Source organism: Equus caballus, chromosome 4, assembly GCF_041296265.1.
Source record: "Equus caballus isolate H_3958 breed thoroughbred chromosome 4, TB-T2T, whole genome shotgun sequence".
NCBI lineage: Eukaryota > Metazoa > Chordata > Mammalia > Perissodactyla > Equidae > Equus > Equus caballus.
In genome coordinates, this window is record NC_091687.1 from 63,499,199 (window position 1) to 63,515,258 (window position 16,060).

General features: G+C 43.2%; 1 protein-coding gene across 25 annotated transcripts in view; it reads left to right on the top strand.

Moving 5' to 3' along the window:
• The first annotated feature begins 1,931 nt into the window (after window positions 1-1,931).
• The window catches only part of CREB5 (cAMP responsive element binding protein 5), a 397,793-nt gene continuing 383,664 nt past the window's right edge, over window positions 1,932-16,060 (top strand). For 3 of the 25 annotated variants that reach the window (XM_070264728.1, XM_070264733.1, XM_070264744.1), the window contains exons 1-2: window positions 2,170-2,238; window positions 5,665-5,748. Coding sequence is in view for 6 of the 25 variants with exons in the window: in XM_070264726.1 (XP_070120827.1) it covers window positions 5,746-5,748 (3 nt within the window). In the remaining 19 variants the exon portion in view is untranslated. Of the gene's footprint in view, window positions 2,239-2,716; window positions 5,749-16,060 lie in introns of those variants that run through there. The other 22 variants (XM_070264736.1, XM_070264738.1, XM_005609272.4 and 19 more) reach the window with 15 other exon arrangements.

Below are 16,060 nucleotides of genomic sequence, written 5' to 3' on the forward strand. Positions count from 1 at the left end.
AGGGAATATTGGGAATTAAATGTTTTCAATTTATATGTTGATAACTACTTACAGGTTTTAAAATATCTTGATTATCACCTCAGCTTTGCTTATTTAATTCTGCATTCAGTTTCTTTCGTCCACACCTGTCAGCTTGGAAAAAAGATGAACTCTCAGACTGAGCTCTGGTGTGTCGACTGGGTCCCTTTTCTGCCTCCAGTTTGCTCCTCGTCCGGCTCACACTTTTTCTTTGGGGGAGAAGGAGATAGACGCCTACCTGAGGTGGAAAAGGCTGCCCTGGTCACCGAGTGGGACTGTGGGCACGGAGGCTGCTCCTCACTAGGCTATTGCTTCCCAGGTGAAACAACAAACAAGCCAGGTAATTGAGCTGTCATATTTGAAGTTTTATCAGTTAAGATCCAAGTTAGGACTGGAGCCCTTCTTTTGCAGTTCCTTCAGAGCTACGTGTGGAAAAGAACAAATAGAAAACCCAGTGATGAGTTCTGAATAAGGCTGTGAGGAACGAACGGTCATCAGTCCCTATGGTCTCAAGGAACGCTTAAGGAAAGGGAGTTGTTTAAACACTTAAAAACGGAAAAGAAACACAAAGCTCTTCCATTTCGTGTGGCAAAACCAGCTCAGAAGTATGTGACAATCCAGGCAAAGCATTTCAATTTCCAGCCAGTCCAGTCATGATTCTCTGGCAAACTGCACAGTCATGGTTATGATGCACTGGGATGAGAGGTGCTATATAAATGTCAGATGTTACATAAATGTCAGGAATGATGAGTGTTTGTTAACGGGGGCTAAACTGTTCCTAAGCAAAGCTCCAGCTCCCAGCCAACATGTCCTTAGCAGAGGTTCTAACCACCAAAAACCCGTGAGAAGGGAATGCTCACCCCAGGTTGTAGAAAGGAGCCCAGCTGGGATTTGGGGTTTGAAAACAGGAGTGGGGATGGTGCCAGTGCCACCACTTGCTAAAGTGACTTCAGGCCAGCCCTTAACCTGGAGTCTGCCTTAGCTCACCTGTAAAATGTGGATAATTATAACTCATGCCCTACTTCTCCTCGTTGTGCTGGGTTGTTGTGATAATCAAGGCAGTTCACGTGGGTGCAAGTGCTTTGTAAAGTGTGAGCTGCTGCAAGGATGACAGTGGTCGCCCAGGCTGGCTGGAATTTAGCCCATGCCTTCCCTTTGAATCCTACTCACGGGAGAACACCTGAATGGAAATTAAGCTGGGGATGGCGATGGTGGCTGGGCAAGATTCTAAAAATGCCAGGTTCCCTCTCTCCCAGAGCTGTCAGGAAGATACTGCAGACCAGGAGCCCAGATCCTGCATTCTGCCTCTGGCTCTGCCACTTGCCAGCCTGTGAGCTTGGGCCAGTTACAGAGGAGGCTCTGGAAGCGATCGCCAAGGGCCCTTCCGGCTCTGACGCTGAGTCTAAATCCGGCTCACCACTTGGCTCTAGCTGTGGTTCACCTTTCGCCTCCAGGAGCAACTCTCCCTCCAGCTTCTCAAACGCACGGAGCAGGGGTCTTGGAAAGGGGCGGGGGGCATCTAGTCCATGTGAGTGTGCACAATAAAGTTACTGCTTTGGAGTGAGGTGGGGGGCAGTGAAAAGGGGTGTGGAGTGAGTGCTCTGAGAAGCCAGGATGCAAGGAACACTGTAATGAGGTCACGACTGTCGCAGGCAAAAAGGAGCTGGACATCTGCTGGTGGGGGAAGGGGGGAGCGTCCTGCATTGGTTTGCACAAAGTCTCTTCCCGCATCCTTCAGCATCCCCCTCTCCACCTCTCCCTAGCACCCATCCCTACATCTTTCACACGCTACCAGGCCCTGTTCAGAGGAGAGCCCGTGTCCGTGCCTCCTCTGTGGTCCTGTCTGAAACCATGAGGATTGTTTCCAAGCTGACTCACACCACTAATGTCAGGGAGCCGTGTCACACGGCGCTGGGCTCTGCAAGCTGTTGCTTGCGCGGTCGCAGCCGCCGCCGCCGCTCGCCGGCAGTGCACCAGGGTCCGCTTGTGGGGCGGGGGCGGGGCTGGGCTGGGGCGGGGCCCGCCCCCTCGGCGCGCCGGCCCCGCCCCTCCCTCCTTCCCTCCCCCGCGGACCGCAATGATTTAGAAGTTCAGGAATCCCACGTGACGTCACCGGGGGGGTGATGTAATGCACTCTAAATAGAATGTATTGTAATCTTTGCTCAGTCCAACGTGGTCCCTTCACCCGGGCTCCGCTCTTGCCTTCTCCACACTTGTTTGGTAAGTTCCTAAAAATACGGCTCGGCCACTTCTGGGGCTTTTGCATTTAGCCACTTTTGTTGCACTTGCCGCGGGAGCCATCTCGGGAGCGTACTTGTTTGCAGGGGTTGGTTCTCGGCAGGAGCCGTGAGGTTACTTGGTCCAATGGGCAGGTCACAGGGCAAGGAGTAGGGAAGATGCGATGCATTTTTTTTGGAGGGTGATCTGTGTTTGTAAACACTTTGGCGGACCAGAGGGAAGTCCGGCCCCCAATGCTGGTGGACTGTGGAATTCTGCTGTGTCCTGAGGCCACCCCAGAGACCCCACGCCGTATCCGTCCCGGAGCGCGTCTCGGTGGCCGCCGCGCCGTGCGACTGGAAGGATGCTAACGTGGAGCGAGCGCCGTCTCCGCCCCGGCGTGCGTGCGTGTGTGGGACCGCGCGTGTGTTTCCCTGACACGGGGAACAGTTATGAATCGGGGGTGTGTGTTTGCCTCCAGAGACCTGGCAAGGTGCGGAACCCTCCAGAAGTGCGGTCAAGCGGCGACAGTGGCGGCGGCAGCGGAGACGGCGAGCCAGGAACCTCCCCCCGCGTCCCCAACTTCCCGGTGATGCGGCGGAACCCCCGGAGAAAGTTTGCAAACTTCCAGCGGGCGCGGCGAGGACGCCGGGTCACCTAGGGGGCGGGCTGGCGGGCGCGCGGGGGGCTCGCTCCCTCCCGGGTGGCGAGCCTGCTGCTGCCACCTCTCCCGCAGGGCTGCCCGCCGCAGCTGGTGGGCGCGCGCGCCGGGGAAAGGGACGTCGTCCTTGGAGGGCACTTGGCTTTCGCTCAGAGCGCGGAAGCCTTGAGAGTGGCGAGGCTCTGCTCGCGTTCACTGCTCCAGCCGCCTCCTGCCTCCGTCCGGTTCTCGCGGGCATCATTACCTCTTCCCCGCCGCTGCCCCAAATGACAGCTCCTGCTTTTGCCGCGGCGGCGCGGTGGCAGTTCCCAGGACCCGGCGGCGGAGCCTTCTTCTCTGGCAGGTTCTCCACGGAACCGCTTAAACTTTTCACGAAGTTCTTAGAGGGGCAAGACGTGCGAAGGAACCGAGGAGATGTTTTCTCTTGGCAGCTGCATCCCGCTTCTTCTTTGCTATAGATTTATTTCCGGGGGTGTGTGTGGGAGGGTGTATCTGGTAGATAAAGCCCCACACCTTGCCCACCCACAACCCAGCTTTCCTTGAACGGGTGCTGCCCCTACTTGATGCTTGTTCAAGGCCAGGAACTGGAGTGGACTGCTTGTATATTTCGTTGTCAGAGTCCGCGGAGTGTGTTTGATTTTTGTTTTTCCCTCCCTCTCTGACATGTGTCAGGGAATAAAGGCTGGATACAGGTCCATTACGTCATTCTGCAGGCCAGTAACTGTTTGATTAACAGCTTCAGATACTCAAGGGTTCGGGGGCTTACAAATGCTGACAAAGCAACTCTGCTTTCCATCCCCACCCCCCAACATACTGGTACAATCGCCCGTTCCCTGGGCATCTTTATTGCCCTCTCCTCTCGGACCCCTCCTTCTCCACCCCCTCTCCCGCCCACACCGTTATCACTCGGGCCCCGCCTCCCCGTTTTACTGCTTTCCCTGGGGCGATCACTGTCCCTGGAGTGTGGCTAAGAGCTTCTGGTGTCTGAGGGGGGCAAAGTACCTGATCAGCGCACGCACAATCTGCTCTTTTCTATTATTTAAGGAAGGCACCAGCGAGCCTCTTCTCTAGGGCGAAAATGCTCAGCCCTGATGGAAAAGGCATCTCAGGAAACGTTTAGAGACGTTATGATAATGCTGTGTCCCTCTGGTGACTTAGGAAAACAACACACCCGCTGCAGACAAAGTACTTAATTCCACACAGCGCCTTCCTCCAACGTTTAGCCGAGGAGGGAAGACGAGGAAGGACGCTGACTAAATCAAATTTAGCTGAAAGGATCAAGACTAAATGTTTCATTTCCAAAGTGAGGGAACGTGAGTGTTTGAACCCAAGCACAAAGTACCATACCATAACTTGGTGCGTGTGTTTCTTTCTCAACCTTAAGTTTCTGTATTTAAGAGGATGTTAAATACGTAAGTCATTGAAGTGAGTCACAATCTCTGTATCTGGCAGTTGAAATAAAAACACTGTGTGTGACATATTTAAGGGATAAAAGTAAAAAGAAATCTTAGTAGTGGGGGGTCGGTGTGCAGCAGAAATCAAATAAAAAGTTGACTAACAGGGTTTTGGATGGAGAGGGCAGAGGATTTGGGTGCTTTCTGATTTGGAGTAAATAAAGGAAAATGTATATTCTGAGTATGTGGGAATTTCTTGAAGAACACGTGTTTTGTTATAATCAGATCTACTTTCTTCAAAGTGAAAGCTGTGCTGTAGAGTAGACGTTTGTGAAACTCCTTTCTGGGGTCTAATTGACATCCTTCCCCAAATTTGCGCCAGTATTTATTATTTACTCACATCTAGAGATGACATAGCATAACCCCACACAATGTTTGTGCATCTAAAATGTGAAACTTCTTGTTTGTGATGCAAAGACCCAGAGTAAAAAATGGCCCGGGTGCCCGGCACTGGAGAGTGTGATTAATGATCAGTGATTTAGTGATCAGTGATTAGTGGTTTTATTCAAACTGTTACCTCTGACCAGAAGCACACATCAGAGGATTAACAGGCTCTTTAGATAAATGCTCATTAGTGGAAGGGGAAAAGCAAAGATAATAGGCAGGCACCCAGGGACAACTTTCGAAGAAAATCATTCCCGTCTTCAGAATAATAAGCTCTATTAACAGAAAGCTCTTTTAATTTAAAACTTGCTTTTATCTTGTAAATCAAAGTTAGATGTAAAAGTTTGTAGTGCCATTATAACCTAAATTTTCCCATATCCACTAGATGTGGATTATCTCAGTAGCGATATTTCTTTTTTCTTTAAATAAACAATTGGACCTTTAGAGCAGCTGAACCCTGACAAGTTCTTAACTCCCAGGGTTTGAAGGTGTCCCCCCTTCTAGAATGGAGAGTGCAGCTTGCTAACTAGATGGCGCACTGTTATTTGGTGTGCCCTGCTGTGTGGTGCAGGAGTCTGACGGAGCAAGTAGCTGCTTGCGAGGTGTCCTTCAACACTCACAACAAAGTTGATTCTGTGTAGGGTTGGAGGCTAGACAGTTCTACAAGTTTTTAGTCACATTTTCCATGTCAGTTAAATCTAGGGTGTTCAAGGCTACTGGAAAAATTAGTCTCACTACTAAAAGAAACTTAGGGAACAAGGGAGGAAAGAGGGACAGGCGTCTAGGAGGCACCTTTGAGCTGCAAGAGTGATTGTAAAATACCGGATCTGTTCTTTTTTATTAAGAGCTAGTTTCATAAGCTTTGTGGTCTGAAATACTGAGGCAAATACTCAAAGATTTATTTTCTTCCTCATCTTGCTGGTGAAAAAGGAGTTACTAGAAAGAAAGGAAGAAAAATCTTGGTTTGGTGACTGCAGGAAGCAACACGTTGCTGATTTCATTCTACAGATAATGGTAAGATGATGTTTATTACTCTTATTAAGCAGAAAGGGAACTTTGCGGTTGGTTAAATGAGACCGAGCTTGCATTTTCATAGATGGAATTCAGAAATAGAATTCTTATTTTGCACTGAATCCTAATGTTGCTTTTGTCAGTTTCCTGGGCTTTGGTTGCATTTTGTGTGGAAGCTAGTGTGTGAATAAGACCATTATTTCTCTGGCAAAATAATGTTCACAAGCATGTGAACAGCAGTGGGGGAGCTACGAAGCATGTTAAATAATGTGTCAGGTAAGAATTCCTTTTTCCACGAACTTTCATGAATCACTTCATCAAGTACTTAAGTTTTGAATAAGGAAGGAGTTCTTAAAAAGAAACCTAAAAATTAAAAGTAAAACAAAAAAAACCCATTTTCCAAATCCAAACCTAGGTGTGTATTCTCATGAGGAGGATGCTATTGATTGAAGATCAACTATTACTTTAGTTTTAAAACTTAAAAAGAAAACAATGCGAGAACTTAGTTGTGCCTCCCTATAAATTTTCTCATTTTCCTTTGCATGTAGCATTTTATATAGATCCATTATTTTTAAATCCTGACTGATTCATAGCGATTTTTAGTTTTCAACTTTACTCAAAGTAAACAAGTTTGCTCAATTCAAGCCAACTCTTTTTTAATGTAAATTGCTGATATTGTAAATTCCTGCCGATTAGAAGTCAGTTGTGACCTTATGTAGTTTATACATGAGTGGATAGTTTATTGGTCCATTCCCACAAAAAAGTAGGAACTATGCGTTTACTTCTATCTCTGTGATGGTGCAGCTTTTATTTAAGTAGATAGTTAAATGAATGGTAGCTTGTCAGACTTTCCCTATATAGCTTTTCAAATACAGTAAGTTGAAGACTTTTGTTACAACTGTTTGTCAGTTTCCCACACCTGTAGATTCAAAACCAATCAATCTTGAACTTTCCAAGATCTGTACTAATGTCAAGTGTCTGGTCTCCTGATTTTTTATCATAATTTGCTTTTTAGCAACAATGCATCACCCTCCTATAGTATTTCCTTAGCATTGGGATTTGCTCCTTATTAAGCTGAAAGTTATTTTGTGAGAGTGTGATGTCCACTGGATCCCAGAGATGTGAACTTTGTATTTGTAGTTGGTTTTCTTTCAGTTGTGTTGTTAGATTAAAATTGAGGATTGCGTAGACTTATTATTTTTGTCATCTTTTCTTTTTCTTCTTCTTCGCTTCAAAGAAATGCTGTTAGTCACAAAATTAGTGTGATCATGGCTGGTGTTTCCCATCTATATGCTTCTTTTGCTTCTTACAAATTGGATTTCTACAGCAATTTAAGATCTTTTTTTAGAGGCGACTTTCTTGGATGAAGATGGAACAATGATCTCAGTCAATTCATTATCTTGTCCAGTTTGACTACCAGCTGTATTATGGGAATCAACTGATGCTTTTATAAATTAGTGTTTAAAAATTTAAATCTAGGACTATTTCTCTGAATCCTACTTAATAAAATTATACAATTGAGATAAGGGAATAAACTGAGGGCGTTGGGGGGGTGGGATAGCCTCAAATATTTAAGTGTGAGAAAGAAGCACTTTCAGATATGCTAAACAGACTTAAAGAACCTTTTTGTGTTGCTATTTGTAAATTAAATAAGCTATCTGTTTTGTAGCATTGCTTTAAATACAAACTCTGGCACTTTAAAAATGACATCATGTTTAATGTTTTCACTAAAGAGTTCTTACATTTTGTAATTAGGAAAAAAATGGGCAATTAGTATTTTTTGAGGCTCCATTAGTATTCCATTGTTGGGAATTGAAAATCATGGATTTAACATAAGAAAAAAGGGAAAGAGAGAGAGGAGGCTTTTACAGATTTCCAGGTAGTGATAACACTGTTCCAGAAACAAGAATAAAATTTTTGAAGCTCTTATTGAGACTCTGGGACTTTCAAAATAAAACTTAGAAAGTTTAGGATAAATTCCTGAATGTATAAGATGTTACATTGACATTTCCATATTGCGTTCCTCCAAGCTCACTCCATGGCTCATTTATCTTTTCTGAGAAATAGATCAGAATCAATTTAACACTTTAGAAATATGTATTTTAAGTTGCTTCGTTCTGTTTCCTCAAGGTTCATAGTTCTAATCTCTACCCTAAAATTAAGAAGGGTTAAAAACTACCATGTTGGCATTTGTCTTGAACTAATCTTAGAGAGTAAGAGTTCCTTTCGGCCTGGGGATTCTGATGGGGAGGTACAAAGGCTTCTTGTAGCAGATGCAGAGCTGGAGCCAGGGGAGAGCTTCTCGTTGACAGACCAACGTCTTCACTTTGCAGAGGAGACCCAAAGGCCTCGTGCTGTCCCCTGGCTCACCCAAGACCCAGAGCTAGAGAGTGCCAAACCGAGCCTGCACGCCTGGTCTCTCCCTCCAGGTGCGCTTCTCTTTCCCCGAGCCAGGCTGCCAGAAATGCCCTTGTCACAAATGAAACGTAACCCATGGCTTTGGATGCTTTGCTCTTTTCAAACCTTTTGATCACTTACCTTTCAAAGACAAGTTTTTATGGGGTCTTTTGAATGAATACCCTGAGCATATAAACTGTAGTTTCTATTCTGTATATTTTTATATATCTGCAGTGTTAATTTTTCTAATATCGGCCTCTTTCTTTGAACGCCATTTTTCTTCTTCTTCCTCACCATTATTGTTAGATGAGCACTGTAAAACTATACCATCCAGATTTCATTTGAGACCAGAAAGCAGGCAGAACTAAAAATGGTCCAAAAGACTGTCTCAGAGTAAGGCAGTAACTTTCTTTACTTCCTGTCTTTTCTTTATCATCTTCCTGTCTTTTCCTTATCAATAAAATTTTAAAGTTAAGACAAATTATTGTTCTTTTTGTCGAACAGAGCAACAAGTGCTGTTTCCATTCTGGCAGATGTATTTTTGCCCAGGATCCGTCTGTAATATGTTATCTTTCCAAGTTGGTATATATGAGAGTGTTTAGAGGTGGATATCATTGCATGGAAGTGAGTTGAGTCTGGAAGTGTGCTCTTTGAGGTTTAACTGGCAAAACTTGACTAATCATAGCTAGTAGAAATCATGCATGCAACATAGGGGGCTCCAGAGCTCCAGACATTCGATTTAAGATGAAATTGAGGTCATGCTGTATTTAGGACGGGGAACAAGAATATCTCAATAGAAATCTTGAATGCATCTACTGTATGTGTTGTTTGGCCTGACCCATAGGTTTCCTTTCCAGCTCTTTGCATAAAGGCTTTATATCAGAATTCAGGTCTCCTTTATTCTTTTATTACACTGAGGAGCCCCTGTGTTGCATGATTTCTCAAATATAACACATTTCAGCCAGTTTTATACACTTCTCTCTCTGCTGGCTTCCCAAGGGGAGAAAACCACATGCCACAAAAAACATCTCTGTTTTTGTTTGAATTAGCTGATCATTAGAAGAGATACATTTTATCTTCATTTGCCAGATCTGGTAGGACCATTTCACTTTATCAAAACAAGATTTTCTTCTTTAAGTAAGCGATGATGCTGTTTGGCGTCTGAATGACCAGGTACTAATTCAGGCAGCAGAGGGTGGAAGGCATTGAGGGTAAAGTCTATTTCCACCAGAGTACCTAGCTATGACATGGTGCGCCACTACGAAGAGCCAGATTTGCCTCACTGCAATGACAATGTTGTCCAGAAAAACATTGCCTTCTGGGAGGAAAGACAAAATTATAGACTAAACTTCTAAATTCTGAGCAAGGACTGATGCTGTGCTGAAGATGGCTCTCAGAAGGCTGTGGGTCTGTAGGGTTATTTATTAAGCTACAACATGGTAAAACATTCCCAGGCTAGAACTTGATCATTTGCATCTTAAAAGCCTTAATAGTCCTCTTCACCCATTCTCTGCATTTCCCTTATGCTAATGTTTTTCTAAATTTATTTATTTATTTTCCTGAGGAAGATTTGCCCTGAGTTAATATCCGTTGCCAATCTTCCTCTTTTTTTGCTTGAGGAAGATTAGCCCTGAGCTAACATCTGTGCTAATCTTCCTCTCTTTTGTATGTGGGTCACCACTACAGCATGGCTGAACCCATCAGCCTACACCACCCAGTGTAGGTCTGTACCTGGGATATGAACCCACGAACTTGAGCCGCCAAAGTGGAGCGCACAGAACTTAACCACTATGGCACGGGGTTGGGTCCTGGATTTATTTTTTAATATTCATTCTAGTTACTGTTCTTTCATGAGTAACCCTACAATAACAAATCACAAGTGTGTCCACAATGGAGAGAATATTTTTCCATACGGAAAATAGATTTTCATATCAAATCTTAGAAGAAACAATTAGCAAGACAAAAGAAAGGAAAGTTTGAAATCTGCTTGATGGCATCATGGGCTCTGCCACCATTTGTAGCTCTGCAGCAATGTGGTTTATAAAAACGGGAAAAGCCTAAGACAGGAAGAGGGAATCTGCAAAGTGCTGCCTTGAACTCATTCTGCTTCTCTGTCTCAGTTTCTTCATTTGTGATAAAAGGGTGTTGGTCTCGACCAGCACTGTCCAATAGTGAGGACCACAAATGCAAGCCTTATATGTAATTTTAAATGTTCTAGTAGCCACATTGAAAGGATAAAAAGAAACAGGCAAAGTTAATTTTAATAATGTATTTTATTTAACCCAATTTATCTGAAATGTTATCATTTCAACATATAATCAATATAAAACTGTTGAGATACTTTGCAATTTTTTCTCCTTTTTTGGGTACTAAATCTTCGAAATCCGGTATGTATTTTATAATTACTACACGTCTTAGTTCGGACTATCACATTTCAAGTGCTCAGTAGCCACATGTAGCCAGTGACTGTGGTATCAGGCAACACAAATCTAACCTCCGTATCAATCGTTCTCGCTTCTGGCAGCCCAGTAGAACCATCTGTGGAGTTTTCAAAATTATTGGTACCTACCCCCTGCCCCCAATCTGATTTAATTGGTTTGGGGTGAGGACCTGGGCCTCTACATGTTTTAAAAGCTCCAGAAGTGTTTCTAAAGTGTAGCCAGGGTTGAGAACCACAATTCTAACTGATCTCTGAGGCATCTTCTACTGGAATATTCTATGATTCTATTTAGGGAAAGGGATCGCAGTAAAGCATTCAGAGTCAAGGGCAGCCAGCGGTTGTTATAGGCCTGCCTCATGCTACAAAACGTATTTAAGAAAATACAATTAATGAAAATTAAAATGTACAGATTAAATAATTTAGAAGATAATTCTTTGTAATACAGATGAGCTCTGTTTTGTGTCAGTGTCAAATACGGATGTTTTAAATGGTTTCCTCCCTTAAAAATCTTAACTTATGATTTGGTTTGCATGCAGCCTCTTAGAAACTCTCCATTTTGGAAAAGGTCAAGATCGCCACATTTCAGTTGTTTTGCTAACTTACTTCCTTGCCTCAGATACTACTCGCCTTTAACTGTGTTTTAGAGGAAAAATCTCACTCCATTTGAGACGTCTGGATCCCCTTGTGTTTCTTCCCTCTAAGCTTTTAACAAGGTTTGTGTCATTGCATAGACCAAACTTGCCCTTTGCTCATGTCAAGATGTTAGTTATAACTACCTCGACTTAAAGTGTTCGTTCTCTTTGTCATCCTTTAAAATCTTAGAAGAATCAATATTTCTCAATGCACACCATGATGTTTTCCTTTAACAAAAATTTTTAAACTATATACCAGTCTGTGCATTCACTAAAGGATGCAAAGAACCAAAAAATAAAAAATAATTCCAAACTCCTCACCCATCTCCTTTTGAAGTCGACAAACGGTGTTGTTTGTGGAAGGGAAGAGAGACCTCAGGGGCAGTCCCTCGTGACTTCATGCCGCTGAGAGCTTCTGCATTCCCGCATCCGTGAGTCATTTCACCCTGAACCTGTCTCCCCATCCCCTGCAATGCCAGCTGTTTCCAAGTACATGTCTATCAGACCATGTGCTTTTTAAACATGACTTAAAACCATTTTTAGGTACAAGATTACAGGTTTCTCTACATTTGGGGTGATAATATTTGTGTTTTCTGTAATGTCATTCATTGGAAGAATTTTAACCTTCATGTATGAACACACGGCTTTAATTCCCATTTTGTAGATGGAGAAACTGGAGGGTTGACAAGGCTAACATGATCTTCGTTAATTAGAAGGGTGGTCAGTCTGAGAAAATAGCTCACGTTTATTAGTGCCTAACCATAAGGACTACTCCGGGTGACTTTCAGGTGGGGATTTCCCAACAGTGTATACTATTGCATTTGTCTTTGAATTTATAAACAACATTCTTTCTGATGCTTTTCCAGGCATTATTTGCACTTAAATGGTTTCTCTTGCTAATAACTCTTGCTTCCCAGCTTTAGGCTACATGTACCTAGATTTGATGAACAAATACATATGGGTGTATCAACCTCTTAACATGGCATCTATTCTAAAAGTTGCATGGAGACATCTGTTAGAAACCTGTGTTTTTGGTGGTATCTAGGGAAATTTTCTCTCAGGCTACTTTGTGATTGACTATTAGAGGACTTTGTGGAGAGACAACAGATTAAAGATTTAAGTTGTTGAACGGTTTTTGGGCATTGAAAATAAAGGGCTTCAAATATTCACTCATTGAGCAAAATAGACTCTAGCCCTAGCTCCCTAATTATCTTTAATAAAACAGTTTAGCTCTTGTTTATCAATGTACTATCTTCACACTTGGCCTGGAGCCATCTGCTTTTGAATCTTTGGTTTTTGTTTTCTCCTAATAATGCCCAGGGTTGGACTTAGCCCTTTGTAGTTTCTGTCTACACCCCCGTGTCTTCAGTGGTTGAGATACAAGCCATGATTAACAATGCGATCTGTGACCATTGCCAGGGAGGGATTATTTTGGGTCCCTTTCTAAGCATTATACCAAAGTTAAAACAATTTTAATATCCACATGTATATGTGGTTATGGTGGTTAAACTTGTATATAAATAAAAACCTTGGCCAAAGAGGACCAGAATGTTACAAGCATACGTACTTGTAAATGTGATTATCATCTTTTTTAGGATGCCCATGGATAAATTGTTCCTCTTTTTGAGCAAGTATCTATTTGTCACGTTGATTTAGATACACATATAGTTGATTAAAAGATACTGCTAGATTTAAAAAAATTGAAACCATATTTAACACACTCTTCTTTTCTAATAAGGCAAAGCACACATTGTTTACAATTTCATTTTCCAGCTTTACCAAGCCAGATGACTAACAACCACCATTCTCAGTGCCGTGCTGGTGGACGTCATCAAAGATGATGGTGCACAGTGTTTTGGCACCATGAAGCAGCATGTAATTTGAAATTGTACTTTTTGCTAAATACCCATGCTAATCTCCAAACCATTCAAAACATTTTAAAAAAGAACCAAAACGAAACAGTGATGTCTGCCTGTGGGATGGAGGCAACACTGGCAGGGAAGTACAATTACTTTTTTCATGTGCCTCAGAGGCACTCACAAAAATCAGAGAGAAAAAATTACACATAATTACTTGACATGCCCTTTGGAAGGGACATTCTTAAGATAGACAGGTTAACCCTTTAACCCAAGGTTCATTTTTACCCTTTCCAGGAAATGTGCTTTTTTTTTATCCCCTAAAGCACAAAAACTGTAGTATCTTTAAAAGGAAGGCTGTAAATGGATGCTTTATCTTTATTTAACATTTAGCACATATTCTAGGAGGCCTATTTAGGAAATATTATATTCCTTTACATAGTTTTAGTTATTCAATGTTTGTTTTAAAAAATAGAGGATTCTGGAGATTGGTGGCCCAACAGTGTAAATATATTTAACACTATTGAACTATACACTTAAAAATGGTTAACATGGTAAATTTCAGGTTATGTGTATTTTGCCACAATTTAAAAAAAAAAGGAGGGATAAGTTTGCTTGTACCCGTTCCCCAGACAGAGAAACAGAATGCATAGACCACTTGTTCAAAGTTAGGTATGGCAGCTTTAGGGTCTCAATGGGAGGAGCAAAAGTCTAAAGAGGACTTCTGCTCTTCAGGCCAATGCAGAGGTAATGAGTGTGTGATGTGATTCTGACACATAAGATAACGCAGAGACACAGCTAGGCACATGGCACTGAGTGCCTCTTTTCTGGAGACTGGCTTGGATTCAGATGGGCCTCGAGTGATTTGAAAAACACACCATTTGGCATTATTTGAGCATCTCTGTTTGTATTGACTTACTTGCCTTTCTCAGTGCAAAGATATGCTCAATGGAAACCAATAAAAAAGCACAGCTTTGTAGTTTCTCTAAGGGAGTATAAACCCACACTTTGCTTTCTCCCTCTCCCCCTCCCTCCCGCCCTCCCTGTCTTCATCAGATATTCACTGAGCACATATGATGTGCAGGTACTAGGGACTCATGATCAAAACCAGACACGGTCCCCCTCCTCACAGAACTTACTGGTAGGAGAGACACCAAATAAGTCACTCCAATAGAATGTTGTGGGAGAGTGAGGGGGTGCAGGTCTGGAGGCAGAAATCCCAGTTAGGGCACTGGTGTGGTTGTCCAGGCAAAGGTGATGGCGGCTTGGGCTACAGTGGTGCCAGATTCAAAAGCCGGTTAAGAGATAGGACCAGTATGACTAGGGGATAGATTAACTGGAAGGTGAGGGAATGGGAGAGGAGTTTACTTATTCTAAGGGAAGAAGGAGCCAGGTGGGATAAGCCTGACCCAGTAAGGAAGTCTGGATTGTCCTTTGTGGTGGTAGCAGAGAGGAGGGTTTTCAGCACAGTGCCCCATGGGCTTGTGTCTGAGTCCTTGAAAGAGAAGCGAAAATAACTATGAACAAAAACTCCAACAGCAACTATAACTAAAAACTGTTGTTCACTTGTTGCGTTGCAAGGCAGCACAGTTTGGATAATTTGTGTCAGAGAGTAGGCCCTCCAGAGAGAGAGGCAGCCACTGCCCAAGGCAGCCACAGTGCTGGCCGTCAGGGGTCCAGAGCATGGCCAGGTGTGTTAGTTTGCGAGGGCTGCTGTAACAGAGTATCACAGACCAGGTGGCTTCAAAGATGGAAATTGGTTCTCTTGCGGTTCTAGAGGTTAGAAGTCCAAAATCAAGGTGTCAGCAGGGTTGGTTCCTCCTGGGGGCTATGAGGGAGGATCTGTTCCAGGTCTCTCTCTTTGGCCTGTAGATGACTCTCTTCTCCCTCTGTCCCTTGACATCATCCTCCTGCTGTGAATGCCTGTCTCTGTGTCCACATTTCCCCTTTTTATAAGGACACCAGTCACATTGGATTAGGGCCCACCCTGAAGACCTCGTTTCAACTTGACTACCTTTGTAAAGACTTGATCTCCGAATAAGGTCACATTCTAGGGTCCTGGAGTTTTGGAGGGACACAATTCCACCCATAACAGTAGGTATGCCCGTCAAGAGGGCAGCACCCAGGGCAAGTAATAGGGGGACCCCGTGGGAGCTGGCAGATTGAGAGTGATGGCAGTTATAACCAGACATTTTGCAGCACATATTAAAAATAAACTTCTGCTAGACCCCCCAGAAAAACTTGGAACAAGTCTTCAGAGATGGGGGTCCACACATTACCAGGTATGGACAAAGCCAGCAAAACACAGCCACAAAAGTTTACACTTTAAAATAGATGTATTTATATTACACTGATTAATGAATTTGCTCATGGGGGCATTGTCCTTGCTTTGGCCTTGAATTTGTCTCCACGGTTTGTGAAACAGCAGTGCCAAAAGGGCAACACCAACTTTTAGCCTTGAGAACAAAGAATTAAATACAGCTGTAGTTTGTCACCCCGCCAGGTTTAACAATCATTGTTTTGATGTGCTAATATTTACTGACAAGGACAAAAGCCACTAGGTCCCATAAACAACACACGTCCCAAGTTGAACACAGATGTTTCAATGCAGGAAGAAAAAAAATTTTGTTGATGGACAATTTATGGCTATGTGCTCCCTCTTTTTTACACAGTGAAAACCCAGAAGACAACATTCTGTGTTTCAAAAAATATCATAGTAAAAAGACAAATAATCCAATTAAAAAGGGGCAAAGGATCTGAATAGACAGTTCTACAGAGAAGATATAGAAATAGCCAATACACATGAAAACATGGTCAACATCATTAGCTATCAGGGAGATGCAAATGAAAACCACTTCACACCCCCTAGGATGGCTACAATAAAAAAGACAAAAGCAAGTGTTGAGAAGGATGTGGAGAGATTGGAACCCTCGTCCATTGATGGTGAGACTGTCAAATGATACAGCCACTTTGGAAAATAGTTTAGCAGT